A 15,158-nucleotide genomic window follows, 5' to 3' on the forward strand; every position below is an offset into this window, starting at 1 on the left:
AAAGCATGTTACTATGTCAGTTCAAATTATATCATTCTTGAAGAAAAAAAAAAAACCTGAAAGGAAATGAAATACAAATAATTACACTAACATAACATTAAGGTTATAATTTCACTTAAAAAAAAATAAATCAGGAAAATCTGAGTCAGGAGTTTCATGTCATTCTTAGCCAGGCTTTCCTGAGAGCAGCCTTTGTAAAATGAGGATAATGGCAACTTGGAGTCACACGAGATCTGTTGATGAATAGTACTATAGTATATAAGAAATAAGTGTATTTTCTAACTGTGTAATATCCTGTATAGGAACTAAGTATTTTTAAACTCTTGAATCCTACTTTCTTTCATCATTAGACTGTTTAACTGATAGTGGCTAACAATAATTTTGCAGTACCCAACAATGTGCTAGGTCCGATTTTGCTCACACATATATATCTGAATTGCTGTCCACTTGTATTGTCTTCCTTGGTGTGTTTAAAGCTGCATGGAGAAAGGTTGGCCATCTAGCTGAGGATATTGTTCATTAAACCCTGAGCCCTTCAGTCATGTCTGTGTGAGCATATCACTGTGGCCAAATGAAAAAATGGGGGGCATGTTGCAAGGGCTGTGCAGAGTTTCTTAAGATGTGGTGACATCAAGCTTCACCAGCCCAGAATTCTTGCTTTATATTAACTTTTAGGAGGCTTCATGTTTAGATGCAACTCTTGCTTACCTGGGAGCATTCACACCCTTCCTGTACCCTTTCTTTGGCATTATTAGAGCAATTATCCAGTCTGGATACTGGGTAAGCGGGTGAGAAGGAAGTAATTTACTAGAAGATGATGTTGCCCTTGCAAGCCTATTGGGTGCTATTTACCTCACTAGTGAAGGATTAGACACCTGCAGCCCATTGCCTGCTACAGCCTCTCATCTCATGTGGTGTTCAATCATCATTTTTTTTGTATTAACATTGAATAACCCTAAATCCTTTGTTAATGCATGACCTGCCAAAGAGACTAAGATGTCTTGCTTGCCCCTCCATGATAAAAGCTCCTACTCCTCAAGGAAGAAACTGGACTCTGTCATTTCTAATGTAATGTTGTGCTTTTTTTTACTCCATTAGCAATGCAAATCTTCATTCAGTGCATGTGTTAATTTGTCACTGTCTCTGACAGGGATCCTACATATCCTTAAATTGTGCTCCTTTCTTGCCTTTTCTAAATAAATCTGCTGTTCCTCAAAGATTGTGCTTCCAGTCTCCTCCAGTATCTTGCATTCATAGATAAATATGAAAGACTGTGTGTTTATTTCCTGCGAATGAGTCTGTTTAGTTCTTAGCAGTTTGTCAGTTTAGCAAAAAAAGCTTCACCACATGGTGTTTATGATAAAGAACACTAACAAAAGTTTAGAAAAAAAATATTACAGGCTATACTGGTTTCTTTGCTAAGATGGTGACAGTAAGTTTGTAGCATATTTTTCTATGAACATCATAAGGACCTTCAAAAAACTTCAATTAATAGGAGGTAGTGTCCCAAGGAAACATGCTTAAGTAACACTGGAAGGATTTGTGACAAGAATTTTACCAGTTATTTGGTTGGAACATATAAATGATAAATAATAAAAATAAATAAGAATAAAAAGAGTTTTGTTTGCAATAGTGGAATATATGGTGACAGAAGGGATTTAAAAACCTCATTTTGTAAATACTTAAGTCACCTATGTCTGTCTTTCTTTAAAAAGAAGTTTTAATGAAATAATATTTTCAGTCTCATTTCCAGATTTTTTACAAGATTTTAAAAATTCCATTCCCTTTCACTTTCTAAGGCACAGATGAGTGTTCATCAAGAGGATTTTAGTAAAAGTTCAATCTTTAAGAAAAAGAAAAAGTGAAAGTATTCCCCAGTCACTTCCCCTAGCCCAAAGCACCAAGCCTCAGAGAAATTGCAGCTGGAATCTTCCTTCATTTAAATTCATTGTTAGAATTTTTGCCTTGTAAGGGAGTGCTTTATTTAAGATAAATTGCTCGGGCAAGATCTTTATATAAAATACATAAATAAACAGGGAAGTGTGATAGAGCAGTCAAGCTGTTTATACAGGATATAGGAGTTCAAGAATTAATTCCTTTTTCCCTCTTGAGCAGGCACAGTTCCCCCTCACCATACTGCCAGTTCCTCTCAGCCTTTCAATATTGATGCCACTGGCATATTTAATGCAGCTTCTCAGCATCTGTAAGGAGATAAAGCAGACATCCTGCTGTCCTGTATCCTATCACAGTATCACCACTGTGGCACGCAATCAGAAGATAGGGATTAAAATTACTGATTTTTTTGTTTGTTTGTTATCTAGTTTCTTCTCTTACTGCTGGTAAATCCATATCTTTGCAAGCCTTTTTCCCTGATATTAAGAAAAGGCTTGTGCCCTCTGTATGTGAAACTCTACTCTCAGTGGTAATAGCAATACCCAGATTTTATAGTATATGTTTTATCCATATGCTGTAAAATTGCTTTTACATTGGCTCAAAATATTGTTATGCCTATTCCCCCAAGACTAAACTAAAGACTTAAGGAAATAATTGGGTATTGCTTATTTTGAAAGCAGAATCTGATCCACAGTCTCTAACTTTATGAGAAATGAACTGCTCTAGGGTCATCTTGTCTGAGTGCTGTATTTTTCACCTTGGCTCTTATTTATGCAAAGCTAGAGAGAACTGAGTGTCTCGTGTTAGTCACAGTCCTAATAGTGTTACATATCATGGACTGTTGTCCTGCTACAGTTATATTTGGGCACTGTTTCTGTAAGGATGTTGGTGGGAACTTTGCCACTGATATCACTGGAAGCAACCTCACTTTGCCAGCGCAGATAATTTTAAAGCAAATCTACATAATGAAAATTATTTTAGATAGAGCCCTATTGTTTTGATGACATGACCTTAAGCACATTAAAGTCAGTAGAATGATTCCTAGTGCTTGAACGAGCAGAGTTTGGGCTTGGTTTGAGCAGCAGAGACAAAGAAGGCAGTTGCTTTCTTGCAGTTGTGAATATGATTGTAGTTATCGCTTAAATTCAACTTTCAGCAGTCGACACTATTCAACTAACAGCTGAACTTTCAGTTTCCAAGTTCATTGTTGACACCATTTTACTGTGATGTAAATAGGTGGCTTCTGCAAACACTTACGAATTGTCTTTTGCTGATCTTTGCATCTTCAATTTACAGGCACGCTTTCCCAAGATTTTGAAATTTATTTTTATATGTTCTAAGCAGATTTAGAATGAGAGATGAGAGAAAAATTACTTCATTTGGGTTAAATCAGGTCTGAAATTTGCATTTAACTAATTCTTAAGTAATAACTTGCAGTATGCTAGGCTAGTGACTGCACTTGATTATCTTAAAGGGCTTTTCTGACCAAAATCATTCTATGATTCTCATGCAGAGCATGCACCACAGAAAAAGAATCCTTGAGTCACACATGAGTTCTGTCCCTGGAAGGACTTCTGGTTCAGTCTTTCCTGTTGTCTTGTCATCTCACTTGTAAGTTCCCTGATGAAATCTGACAGTCATGTTCAGTGTTTCAGGTTCTTTTCTGAAGAAAAGGTTTGCTTTCATCAGTTCAGTGGAGACCTTTTTCTTTTTTAGAAGAAATGACATTTATAGTTTAATTCTGGTTTGAAAAGCTGGCCCCTTAGTTTAATATTAATAATTAAATAATTGGCCTGGTTTCCAAAAATGCTGAGCTGCTGGCAGCTTCTTTGGAAACTCAGTTCACTTGCGAGGTCTGAATATTTCAGAGCGTCTAGCATTAGGAAGTTGTTTTTTTAAATCTTGGCCATGACAAAAGCTAATTTGAGTCTTCCTAGATATTTATTCTTTAGGATATCTGAAGTTCTGAACTGCTCATGTGACTTTGTTTATCTGCTAACACGCTTCTTCATGTTGTAATGAAGCTGGACTGCCATGCTCTAACATATTTGTGCTGGAGTCCTTGAAAATCCATTAAACTGAACTGCTACTTAGCTGGTATATTACTTCCCTGGGGCATAAATCATATGCTGCTGCAGCTCAGGAGGCAGATATTTAACTTGGATTCAACTGGAAGGCACACATTTTGGTATATGATTGGACTTGCCATGCATACTAATCTGACAAACATGTTTTTTACAACTCATTAAAAACTCAGATTTTCTCACTTTATCTGCTTTTACCATCTTTTTCTTTAAAACAGGGGTTTTGGAAACACTCTCAGGACTCTGCCCAATTTTCCCCTTCCAACAAGAGCTAGCAAAAGAGCTACAAAAGTATGGGAAGCAAACAGTCTTCACCATGCTGATCCTTTTTAATAGAATTACCTTGAGCAGGACAGTGCAGTTGTGCATAATTATAAAGCTTTAAGTGGCTGGACCTGTATCTTTCATCTGTTCCTATTTTTAAAAACAAGATATTAAGGCAGGTTTGGTAAGTGTGGTAATTTGTCTGTGTTGGCATTCAAAATAGAAAATTTTGAAGTGTTGTTTTTTTTTTTGTGTGTGTGTGTGTTTTTGTTTTGTTTGTTTGTTTTTTTGTTCACCAGACAGTTCTCTGGTTTGCAATTTCAACAGGCATGTGGCCTTAGTAGGGAGTTGACTGAAGTCTAGGTAATGCTGATTTACTTTAAGAAGTGTACATAAGAACACAGTTCTTATTTCTCTCTTAATGTGGTTTTTGGTGCCAAGAAACTCTAAAATTAAAAATTCATCTCTACCTGAATGTAGTGTTTTATTTCTAATTATGCTAAAGTAATTTCTTTAAGACATTCCATCTCTGCTTTCTCATCTTCTTGACCTTCACAGCTCAGACTTAGCAGAAAGCTCACTTTCTAAAGCTGCTGCTGTTTATATATAAATATGGAACAATTAGTTTCCAGTCTCCTGGTGACTATGATTAAATAGAATAGGGGCATGTTATTCTGAGGTTTGGTTGAACTTTGTCATAGTCTTTGTATCAAATGATCACTGAGAATTGTAGACTAAACTACATTTTTTAATTTACCTGAAATTACAATAGCAGTTTAAATCCTTGGATGACAGTCTTAATCTGCACCTTGGAAGCAATGACCAATGTTTAATATTTGTAATTTTTAGTTAAAAGGAAACTACATTTTAGTGATTGCTCTGATTTGAGAATTGGATGGCAATAGTTAAATCCTAGGTATCAAGCAAAATGAGCACTTAAAGTTGTTTGTTATGTACTGGGTACAGGGTGTGATAACAGGATTAATTTTGGGTCAAACAGAACCAGAAGATGTGCCCCAGCAGCATTCCTGCTGTGCTTCAATCACTAAGAGATACTCAGTCCATAGGCTTGACTAGAGCTAGTTTGAAATAAGCACATCTCCTTAAAATATGCCTTTGGTCATGCACAACATTTGCATCTTCAGACTCAATTCTGCCCAGCCGTGTGACTTGCTCCTGTCGGTACTGGCTGGGAAGCACTCAGTAATTGTCCTCTTGCTTTCAGTAATAGAGTATCAAACTCCCACATCCAGCAACTTGAACTCAGGCAGATGCTTCTAGTCAAAGCAGTGCACAGAGCAATGAAATTGAGCAGCAGTAAAAATGACAACATGCAGGTCTCAGTGGAGAGCGATCTAAAAGCCAGAAGCTTGGATAGAAGTGATTAATTTTGTTCTCTGCAATGGGAAGTGGAAGAGTAATTTAGTCTAAGAACTCAGGTGAGGAGTGGTGAGTGAGGAAGCAATCACAACCTGAGATGAAAGTTGTGCTCAGAGCATAAGCCTTTAAATAAAACCAGTGCCATTTCACACTTTCCAGAACCTATGTACGTTATCTACTTATCAGGATAGTTCCTCTTGATCACATAGGTAGAACAACTTGGCACAGAAGACCTTATTTTTTTCAGTTTCTGACTAATAAGCTGCATGTTCTGATTAATTGATACCCAAAGATTTTCAAACACCAATTTCTTTTCAACTTCTAAACTTTCTTCTGTTTCAGTACAGTAGTACACAGCTCTTTGGTAACTGAAATGTTGATTTCAATTGATTTTATGCAATGATTATTATAACTGGTTTAGCTACATTATCACCTTCAGTTTTCATGTGCTTAAGAAGATAAAAAAAACTTTATTTTTTATGCCCATTCTAAATCTCAAGTGTACTTGTAATTTGACACAGTTAACTTAGAGCTATTAACATTGAAATGGCCGTTAAACAGACTTAAAACACTAGCTTAAAATGTAACTGTTTTCTGAAGCTTGCAGTCTTTAGTTTAAAACATGAATTATATTGGATAAGCCAAGTCATTCAGAGGCGATCCCAAATATACTATCAACCCACAGGCTGTTGAAATTGGAATTAGGTTTCAGCAAATGTACCCATAGAAATATAAAAGCCTCTCAAGGAACAGTGGTAGCTTCCCCAGTGGGGAATAAAGTGGACTAAGGGGAAACAGCATGTTGTGTTCAGTACAAGGTATGAATTAAAGTGCACTGGATACAAGCAGCTTATTTGAAGAGGGGAAAAAATGTTTTCTTGATACTTTGATGAGTTGATGCCAAAAGAGTTCTTTGAACATTTGAAGCTTTGATTTTTTTTTAAAGTTTGCTTCTTGATTTGTCACCTCTAATTGCTTGGCTTCAATATTGGTTTGCCATGACAACTCATGGTGTGTACTTGGTAGGTTTTTGTTTAGATGCTTTGCTGCATTCTTATTTTAGTTACACTGGGTAGATAGCAGTTCTTTGGCTGTAGCTAGCAGATCAGTTTCCATTGTAACCTCCTGTGTAACCTTATAAAACATTAATCTCTTATATTGAATTTTCCATGCTTGGAAGCCAGATTTTACTTGCCTTAATCTAGCAAGCATTCTTCTGCTTCTCCAGTGGCTAGCTGCTCATTTGCTTTTAATACAAAATTTGAATGTGTGTGAGAAGCTCTTAGTTTTTCACATCGTCTTTATTAAAGTGTTATTTCAGCTTCAAATGTTGACATCTTTTGTGTTCAAAGCATAATACTGGTGAATGTCCAGAGACTTTCTATTTTAAATGTTTAGCTTATAAAGATGAGAAACACAAGCAAATTAATCACTGCATATCCTTCTGACAAATTTGTTTATAGGAAATTAAGCAACAGTGTGACACATATATTTATTTAAGAAGTGTGGTGGGGTAATTTGAATTCTCTTCTGTCTGTAAATTAGGCAGCTCTTTCAAAAATATTATAGGTTGCTAGCATTAACACTATTCTTTTCCAGAGTATTTTAAAAACATAAACTAAACTTCACAATACACTAATATGATCAGTTGGTGTTTTAATTGTTTTGCACCCGGGGAAACTGAGGTAGAAATGTTAAGTGCTTTAACCCAGCTCACTCAAGATTTAGAATGCATCTCTCTCATCCATTAGTCCTGTGCTGAAATCATAGGATTACATCATTGCCATGTTCCCTCACATAGGATCTATTGATAGCCCATTGAAGCCATTGGGGGAAAAATGCCAGATTATGTCAGGCAGTTTCATGTTTGGATTTTACTTAACTTGTCAAGGCTTGCATCATCTGCAGCCAGCTTGTGTTCAGCATGAAGCATAACTATGGGACCCTTGGTTGCTTGATGGGGAAACTGTTGTTATCAAACAGATTTTTTCTCCATATTTCATGGTTCTGCCTAAAGTCAATTGGCTGAAATGTACAAGTGAGACTGCTGCTATAATAGGCTTTATAGAAACATCATGATAACATGATGTGAACATGAATTACTTTTATGCAGGCCTGATGGAAAAATCCTATTTAAAATCTTGCTCAGTCTTGCGTGCTGAAATATGACCTTTTACCCTAGCCTAGGCATGTCCTTTGCAAGCTATTTCTAGTTTATATGAAGATTGCTTGATTTAAAACAAGTACTTTAAATTAACGCTGTCACAAATGATGAGGTTTACAGTCGGAGAAGCTGACTTCTTTGCAGAACAAAATAAAAGCAATGTAAGGTTCTCCAGACCCATACTGCAAATGATGTATCATCTGCTTTTTTATGAGGTAAGTTGAGAGTGTCAGAAAGTGAACTCACTGCAAGAGAGAAACTGCAGAAGGTCTTGCCTACCTTTTCCACCACAAAATGATTGAATTATGTGGATTACTCAAGTAATTGAAACCTCAAGTTATCTGGCACGAAGGTTACACACCTATATTTGGTACAGTTCAAGCCAACACTCTGGAAACTGGTTGATGGTAACTGCTAACTTTCATGTAAAATGACTATGCATATGTCAAAATATTACAAAGTTTAATTAAACTAAGTTGACTCATTGGGAAATTTCCAATGGTAACTTGTACATTTCATGCCTTGTTCTTTTCCCTGAAAGGTTTCAACCTCCTGGAAGGTAATTTTCATCTCCTTACCCTCTCCACTTTCCCCATACTACAGCTGGACTCAATATTCTGCATTCAAAATATGATTGCTTATTTTCTTGAGTGTGCAAACCAATTAGCTGCTCAGGGTAGAGTTACAATATAGTAGGAATAAGGACATAAGTGTCTGAGAAGTACATTTGCTAATGTATCTGGGATGCTTTAGACCTATAGCACAATGACAGGGTATTCACCCAGCATGTGTTCAGCATGTCTAGCATGTGGAAGGTGTGTTATGATCATTAAATGTGCATAGATCAGTTGAGCAAAAGCCATTTGTCTAAGAAGAGCCCAGGTGTTGGACAGTCCAGTCGAAGACACTGACAACTGAGACTTAGCTCTTTTGTAGCTTGAAACAGGCCATTCTTTCTCTCCAACTCTGTTCTCAAATGCTTCACCAATTGTGAATAGCACACAGATTTAATATGGACCACTGCCTGGTGCGTACTCCAGTCATTCTCCGCTCCCAGTTTCTAAATTCCTTCCTGAAGGATAGGAAAGTAGTTTATTGTGTTGTGGTTTCACAAGTTACCTTGCTTTGAGGAGGTTGGACTACATGAGCTCTCAGGATATATTCAAAGAAGAGTTATTCTGTGAGTCTGTGTATTTCTATCTTCCTGTAAGAACAGATAAACTATATCTAATCAAAAGCCTGTTATCTGCAGCAGCCAGTAAGTATAGCTCACTGTTGCTATTCCAGTGGGGTTTGCAGTGTCTTTCAGCAGTGATGGTTGATAAGCCAGAGAGGGTATCTTTTTGTCTAATAGAGGATTCTACTACTGAGGCATTTTGTTCAGCTTTGGACCCTGTAAGCATTTGGTGTATTCTTGTTACAGACCTCTAGCGAAGTAGCCACCCAGAAATCCTGTGCCTGAAAACACATCACTTTTTTTTCCCCCTGCAGATGTTTGTCTCTGCCTTGTAATTATACGCATAGTTTTTTAACATTTTTACTTGTGCTTGTAGTAGCAGTAATGTGACCTTTCTGAATCTCTTACAGACAAGAGCAGAGCAGTCCCAAGGTGCATACTTCTTGCCTGAGTTTGCACTTTCTCCACAGGGGAGCTTTCTTGAGGATACCACGGGGGAACAATTCCTCACGTACCGTTACGATGACCAGGTCAGTGCGCCATGTATGAAAATGATATTGTCATGTTCATGTAACTCTGAGATACATATGACTGTGAAACAAGTTAAGTAACAAAGTGAGTGTTGTCTTTTGAAGACACAACAAATTTGAATCAACTTGAATGAAATTAAAATGAATGGACTTTATTGTAGAAATAATAGATCAAAACCACTTGTGGAAAATGTTAATAGAATGTAGTGATGGAAGCAACATTTTACTTATGTGTCAATAGATGTTTATAGTTAGTTCTGTAAAATGTGTAGAATTAGAGGTGGCTGTCCTTTGTGATTTTTTTATCTATCCTGAATTGTTTTATTTAATGGATAAATAAGTATAAAGCAGATCTTGCGTTTCCCAGCCTGTGAAAAGTCAGCACATTTCATTAGTTCATGAAGTTTCAGATGGCAATGTTGAGTGAATTACAAACAAATGCAAAGTGTTATAATGATGAAGCAGAGTGTTTAGAAAGCAGCAAATTATGTATTTTAAAGATCTTTAATGCTTTCTCCAGACCCATAGAAACATTATGCTAAACATGGAATATAGATACCAATGTAAGAAATGTAAAGAAAGCAACATGAAAGAAATGCTGTTAATCTTGGCAAAAGCTTTAAAGTAAACCTAGGAAATGTGTGGCATGCTGTGGAAATTTACTCATAACACAATGTGTTCCAGAAGTCAATTGAACTTCACATCAAAACTGTCTGAATTACATTCATAGACACTTACGGTACATTTCTTAATTGAAGAGGAGGGAATTCATTAGGAAACTCCCTGTAAAAGTGAGAGAAGAGCCAAACTTGCCCTGTAGTCATAAGGTATGGTTCTGTCAAGTCATTGGCAGCTTTAGTTTGAAAGATGGTCTCCTTGCAGGAGCTACTTTGAGAAAAATGGTTTGCTCATGACTACTCTAAAGAGAAAGCATGGTGAGCTACTGTGCATTAGTTTAAATATGTTTACAGTAAGTCGTACTTTTGCTGCCCAACAGGGTCTTGCTTTTCAACAGAAAGGGTACTTAGATGAGATCTCCTGGACCAAGATGTGGGAAATCAATAGCCTGCAACTCAGACTGTATTTAATGACAGTAGTTGAAAAACCTTATAAGTGTTATATATTGTGATCAAAATAGCTTCCATTAATGAAAAACATATTAACGAAGATAAATCTAATTTAACAGAGGGATAATCTGAGTCTTTGAATAGTGTTTGGACACAGCTGATTAAAAACCAAAATTAATCTCCCTCAGAAAATCTCAACTACCTGCACAGCTCTATACAGAAGCCAGTCTTATGCTCAATTCCATTTGATGGAAAGTTTTCCATTAATTCCATAAGAATCTGAATTGGATCTGGGATATAGTCAGGTTCTGTTATTTCACAAATGTGATTCAGCTTTGAAGTCCACTCTTCCCAGACACTTAAGAAGAAGTATGAAATCAAGCTTGAGTTCTTGAAACTCAAAATCATGCTAAAATATTGGCATGTTGAAAGTAAAAGCAACTATATTAGTAGCAGCTTCTTTTGAAAGGAAATTCAGTTCTTAAGTGTTATTAAAAAACATGAATACATTGAATGCAGATGGGAACTGATCTATACCTTTAATTTACCTTCCTGGGAATAAACCAAGCATTTGTCAGTAAATATATTACTCTCCTTAACTTTTTAGGACATTAATAATAGGACTGTAATAATGTACAGTTATGTTTTTGCAGAAATATTAATACAAAACTCAATTTTATCATGTAGCCAAACTGAGCCAGAAAACTTGGAATTTATTTGTTCTGTTTAATTCTGCTGGTGACATTTACTCTATGAATGGAAGAAGATCTTAAACCAGGGGGTGAAAATCCTTCATGAGATAATTTCTCAAATTTTTGTAAGCTTGATGTATCATAGTTGTGATAATGATATGCAGGTGAACAAAAGGACTAATGTATGTACCTTAAAAAGGTCATTTTTAATTACCCAATATATCTGACATGGGAATTGAATCAGGACAGGAAGGTTGCCATATAATAATAATAATTTTTAAAAAGTAGTAGCATTTTCTCACACACTTAAATTGAATTTCAGCAATTCACTTTTTGTCCTGCCCCACTGTGAAGGGATACTGACCTGTGGGGAATCATTTTTTTTCCTGAATACCACAATTGTCCTGTGAGCATTCCTACAGCATCCTGATATTCCTGTATGTCCTAAGTTTATGTTAATTTAGTTGAAAATTGGAAAAGCATATAGCCTTGAGCACTTCACCCCAAACAAAGCAAGAGATCAGTCTTACCCACTCTATTGTGAAGATTATGCCTTCATCTGTATTCATGGAAGGGAGCAGAATAGATAAAAGGAATGAGAGGCTCCTAAGGCTGTGGCCAAATGATGGGAGAAGGTGGGTCTCAACCTCTGTTCTTTTGGCTAGCCAACAAGTTCTCAAGATCCTTCCAGGAAAAGTGATCCTTCTCTAGCTTCCCAAGTGTTCCCTTCCTCCCTTGCAGTGTTCCTCATATCCAGGCCAATAAAGTTTACAGTTTGTTGGGATAGGTGGATATTATTTTTATGTAGCATCATCATCATGATCCAAGATTAGTTTCCTTACATCCTCCAAACACAGGAATGTTTCAAAGGGGTTTTCTTTGGCTGTTGTGTGTGGTATTTTTCTAGCAGAGAGCCAGTTTAATCAGGATCATTCATTCCTTTGTTAGTAAGTAATCTCAGTAAAATAGCACTAGCTGTTACTTAAATATTCAAAAGTATTTGCTATCTGAAAAGAAGAGCTTGCAGTTTGAAATGGAAGATGAGTAAATATTAACGGGAACACACTGTCCTCTGTTCTAGCCCAGCAGAATTACATATGGATTCATGTTGTACATGCAGGATAGTACATTTTATTCTGGTTTAATCTGGCAGGATTGTGTTCTCATTTTTGTCCAGAATTGCACTAACCCCTTTGCATATTCAGTTGCTATGTGTGTACTTTAAGAATTACATGCAGATGAAATTCTTTGGCTGGATGTTATCAGAATTCAGTGAATGTATCTTTTTACCCCTTCTATGACTATAGAAGAAAATACCTTATGGGAGCTGGGAGCTGATCAGATGCTGCCACCTTGGTTTCCTGAGGTGACATTTGGACAGAATGGTACATTATAGTTTTGACACATTTACTGCTTTGTCTTCAGGGAAAATGAAAACCAGTGATTGAAGGCAAATACTTTCGAGGGCTCCCAAAGAACAGTTTACAGAGTTTACACTGAACATTTTCTTACAGCTTCTGCACTGTTCAGCAGGCAAGGTCTTGCATCAGTGCATTGCATACTGCGTTTCTAAAATTCAATTGAGTCCATGTAATTTAAATCTAACTTAGTACCAAATAGGTTTTGATGCGTAGCCAAAGACTTCATTTGCCATTAGAAATTTGAGGCTTGAAAAAATAGGCTCCTCTCCTATACTTTATGAATGAGTTTTAAAATAAATATATAAGTAACATCCCTTCCCCCAACTTCGAGATGAGTTGAACCTTGCCATAAGGAGTTGTTTCCTAGTTTTCTTTGATTTCTTTTGGCTTTTCACCTTCTAATCTTCTACAAGGATTTTTTTTTTTCTTTTCCAGAATACTAGTAGTACTGGAAAGCTTTCTTGTAGAAATAAAATGTTCTTGTTTTCTGACACTTAAGGTATTGCTTCCAAGTATTAAAACCATTCCATATGACGGACCACCAACAAGGACAGCAGTGAAAACTTAGTTGGGCTGAATATGTTTGGAGTACATTTCTACTTTGATTGGCTGGCTGAAAGACACAGTTCTTGGGGTGAGGGGGAAGGGAAAGAAAAAAGAAAGAGGTTATTTTCTTTAAAGTGAGAAATTGTTTGCTGGACTAGCTAGCTTTCTAGCTGACCTTACTCCTAAGTTTTATGATATTTACCAATTTAAATTCATGACAAGGATGACCTGGTTCTGGAATTAGACATGTGCCACACTAAGTAGTCCAATCTTGGCATAGAAATGTAGTCTTTCAAAACAAATATTTTGCTTAAAAAATTGCAGGCAGGAAGACTGGTAAATATCAGCATCTTGGAACCAATTAAAATAATGAAAATTTGCACTTTTAGACTTGAGTGCTTAGATGCATGAGTTAAAGTAGAAAGCAGTGTGTTTGTTCAACTAGATGTGGAAGTTGTAACACACAGGCTGAGGCTGGTACAGTTATTTTAATAACTAACCTTTCTTTGGGTTTGCTAAAAAACTCTGCTGTAAAGTGAATGCCAAAATTGGGAGAGTAAATATTCTGATATATGCTCTGTCTTCCACAAAGAGAAATACTCTAGCATGGTTTCTGCTCTGTTTTTGAGGAGAAGAAAGATGGTCTTTGAATTGTTAATTAAAACAAAGGCAGTGGAACCCAAGACTTGGATTACTTAAAAAAATTAATGTAGAAATAAACTGATGGAACTTATTTCACCTCTTTATTTGTAGTCAGCCAGCACTAAATGTTCATGTTTCCAGTGTATGGTTTTTCATGTCATATGAAGCAAACTATTATGAGGACAGAGGTGGTCTTAAGGATCCAGCTGGTATGGCAGCCATCTTTCCTGCAATTTCTTTGCTTTCCCCTCTCCACCTTCTGTGGATTGTCATCCTCCCTTGTCTGCCCATGGAACTGGAAGTGAGACATGGCCTGGTTTTGGGTATCAGCTGCTTGCTGGCTTCTGCTCCTAGTCTAAGCCTTTTTATTCCATTGCCAGCTAGTTTGCATTTAAATCACCAGTGAAATGGAGCTAGAAGTTTTTTGACTTGGAGACGAGTCATACAAAGGACAAACTTATTTCAAATTAACACATCAGTGAAGACAAGTTCTAATCCTGACAAGGGAGTAAAATTTGTAGTCAGCAGCATGCCTGCTACCAAGTACATAAAGCCCCAGCACTCTCATTCTGAGAAGGATCCAGAAACTTGTGCTACACCACAACATGACATCTTTGTTGATACCCTGAAGAAGCATTCAGAACTATAAAAAGGACTTAACATCTTGAATCTCAATGACTAGCTCTCCATTTAAATATTCTTTCTGGAAAGAAACAAGCTCTTCTGAAGGGGACATGAACTATTTCAGATGTTTTTCTACAATGCAAACCTTGCACCAACAAACAGTGCTGGTAGTTTGATTTGTGTATTCTGAAAGTGAGCTGATTTTTTTCTGAACACCAGAGTTGTAACTGCTAATACTTGACTACCTGAATTTGAGTATTATTTTAGAATTATTCTTCTTCAGCTGAGTAAGGGACTGACCTTGCAGTCTGTGTTCAACCAGTGTTCAGATATTAGAGTAACATAAGTTCCATTGTCTTGAATCTTGCAATTGGTTCCATTCTGTTAGCGGGGACATCTTGTGTAAATAAAAAATTATGAGGTCAGGTTTGTGGTACTTCATCCTAATCCTACAGATGTTAATAAGGAGTTTCAAATAATGGTCAAAGAATTGAAAGCCATGTGTTTGTAAGGCTGTGTGAAGAAAAAGTTGATTATTTGGTGATTTCGTGGAAATCTCGAGGTGATGTGAGGTGTTCCCTAATATTTTTAAATCTTTCACTTTCTTTTTTTACACCTATGTTTGTTCACAGGTTTTTTTAATAATAAAAAAATATTACTAGGGTAATCAAGTG

General features: G+C 36.5%; 1 protein-coding gene across 1 annotated transcript in view; it reads left to right on the forward strand.

The window, feature by feature from the left end:
* ADAMTSL3 (ADAMTS like 3) overlaps positions 1-15,158 on the forward strand; it is a 177,208-nt gene that overhangs the window by 20,413 nt on the left and 141,637 nt on the right. Inside the window, 1 exon segment of the mRNA XM_051628117.1 lies at positions 9,373-9,492. Within this exon segment, the coding sequence (XP_051484077.1) occupies positions 9,373-9,492 (120 nt within the window).

Source organism: Apus apus, chromosome 10 (assembly GCF_020740795.1).
Source record: "Apus apus isolate bApuApu2 chromosome 10, bApuApu2.pri.cur, whole genome shotgun sequence".
In the NCBI taxonomy this organism is placed as follows: domain Eukaryota; kingdom Metazoa; phylum Chordata; class Aves; order Apodiformes; family Apodidae; genus Apus; species Apus apus.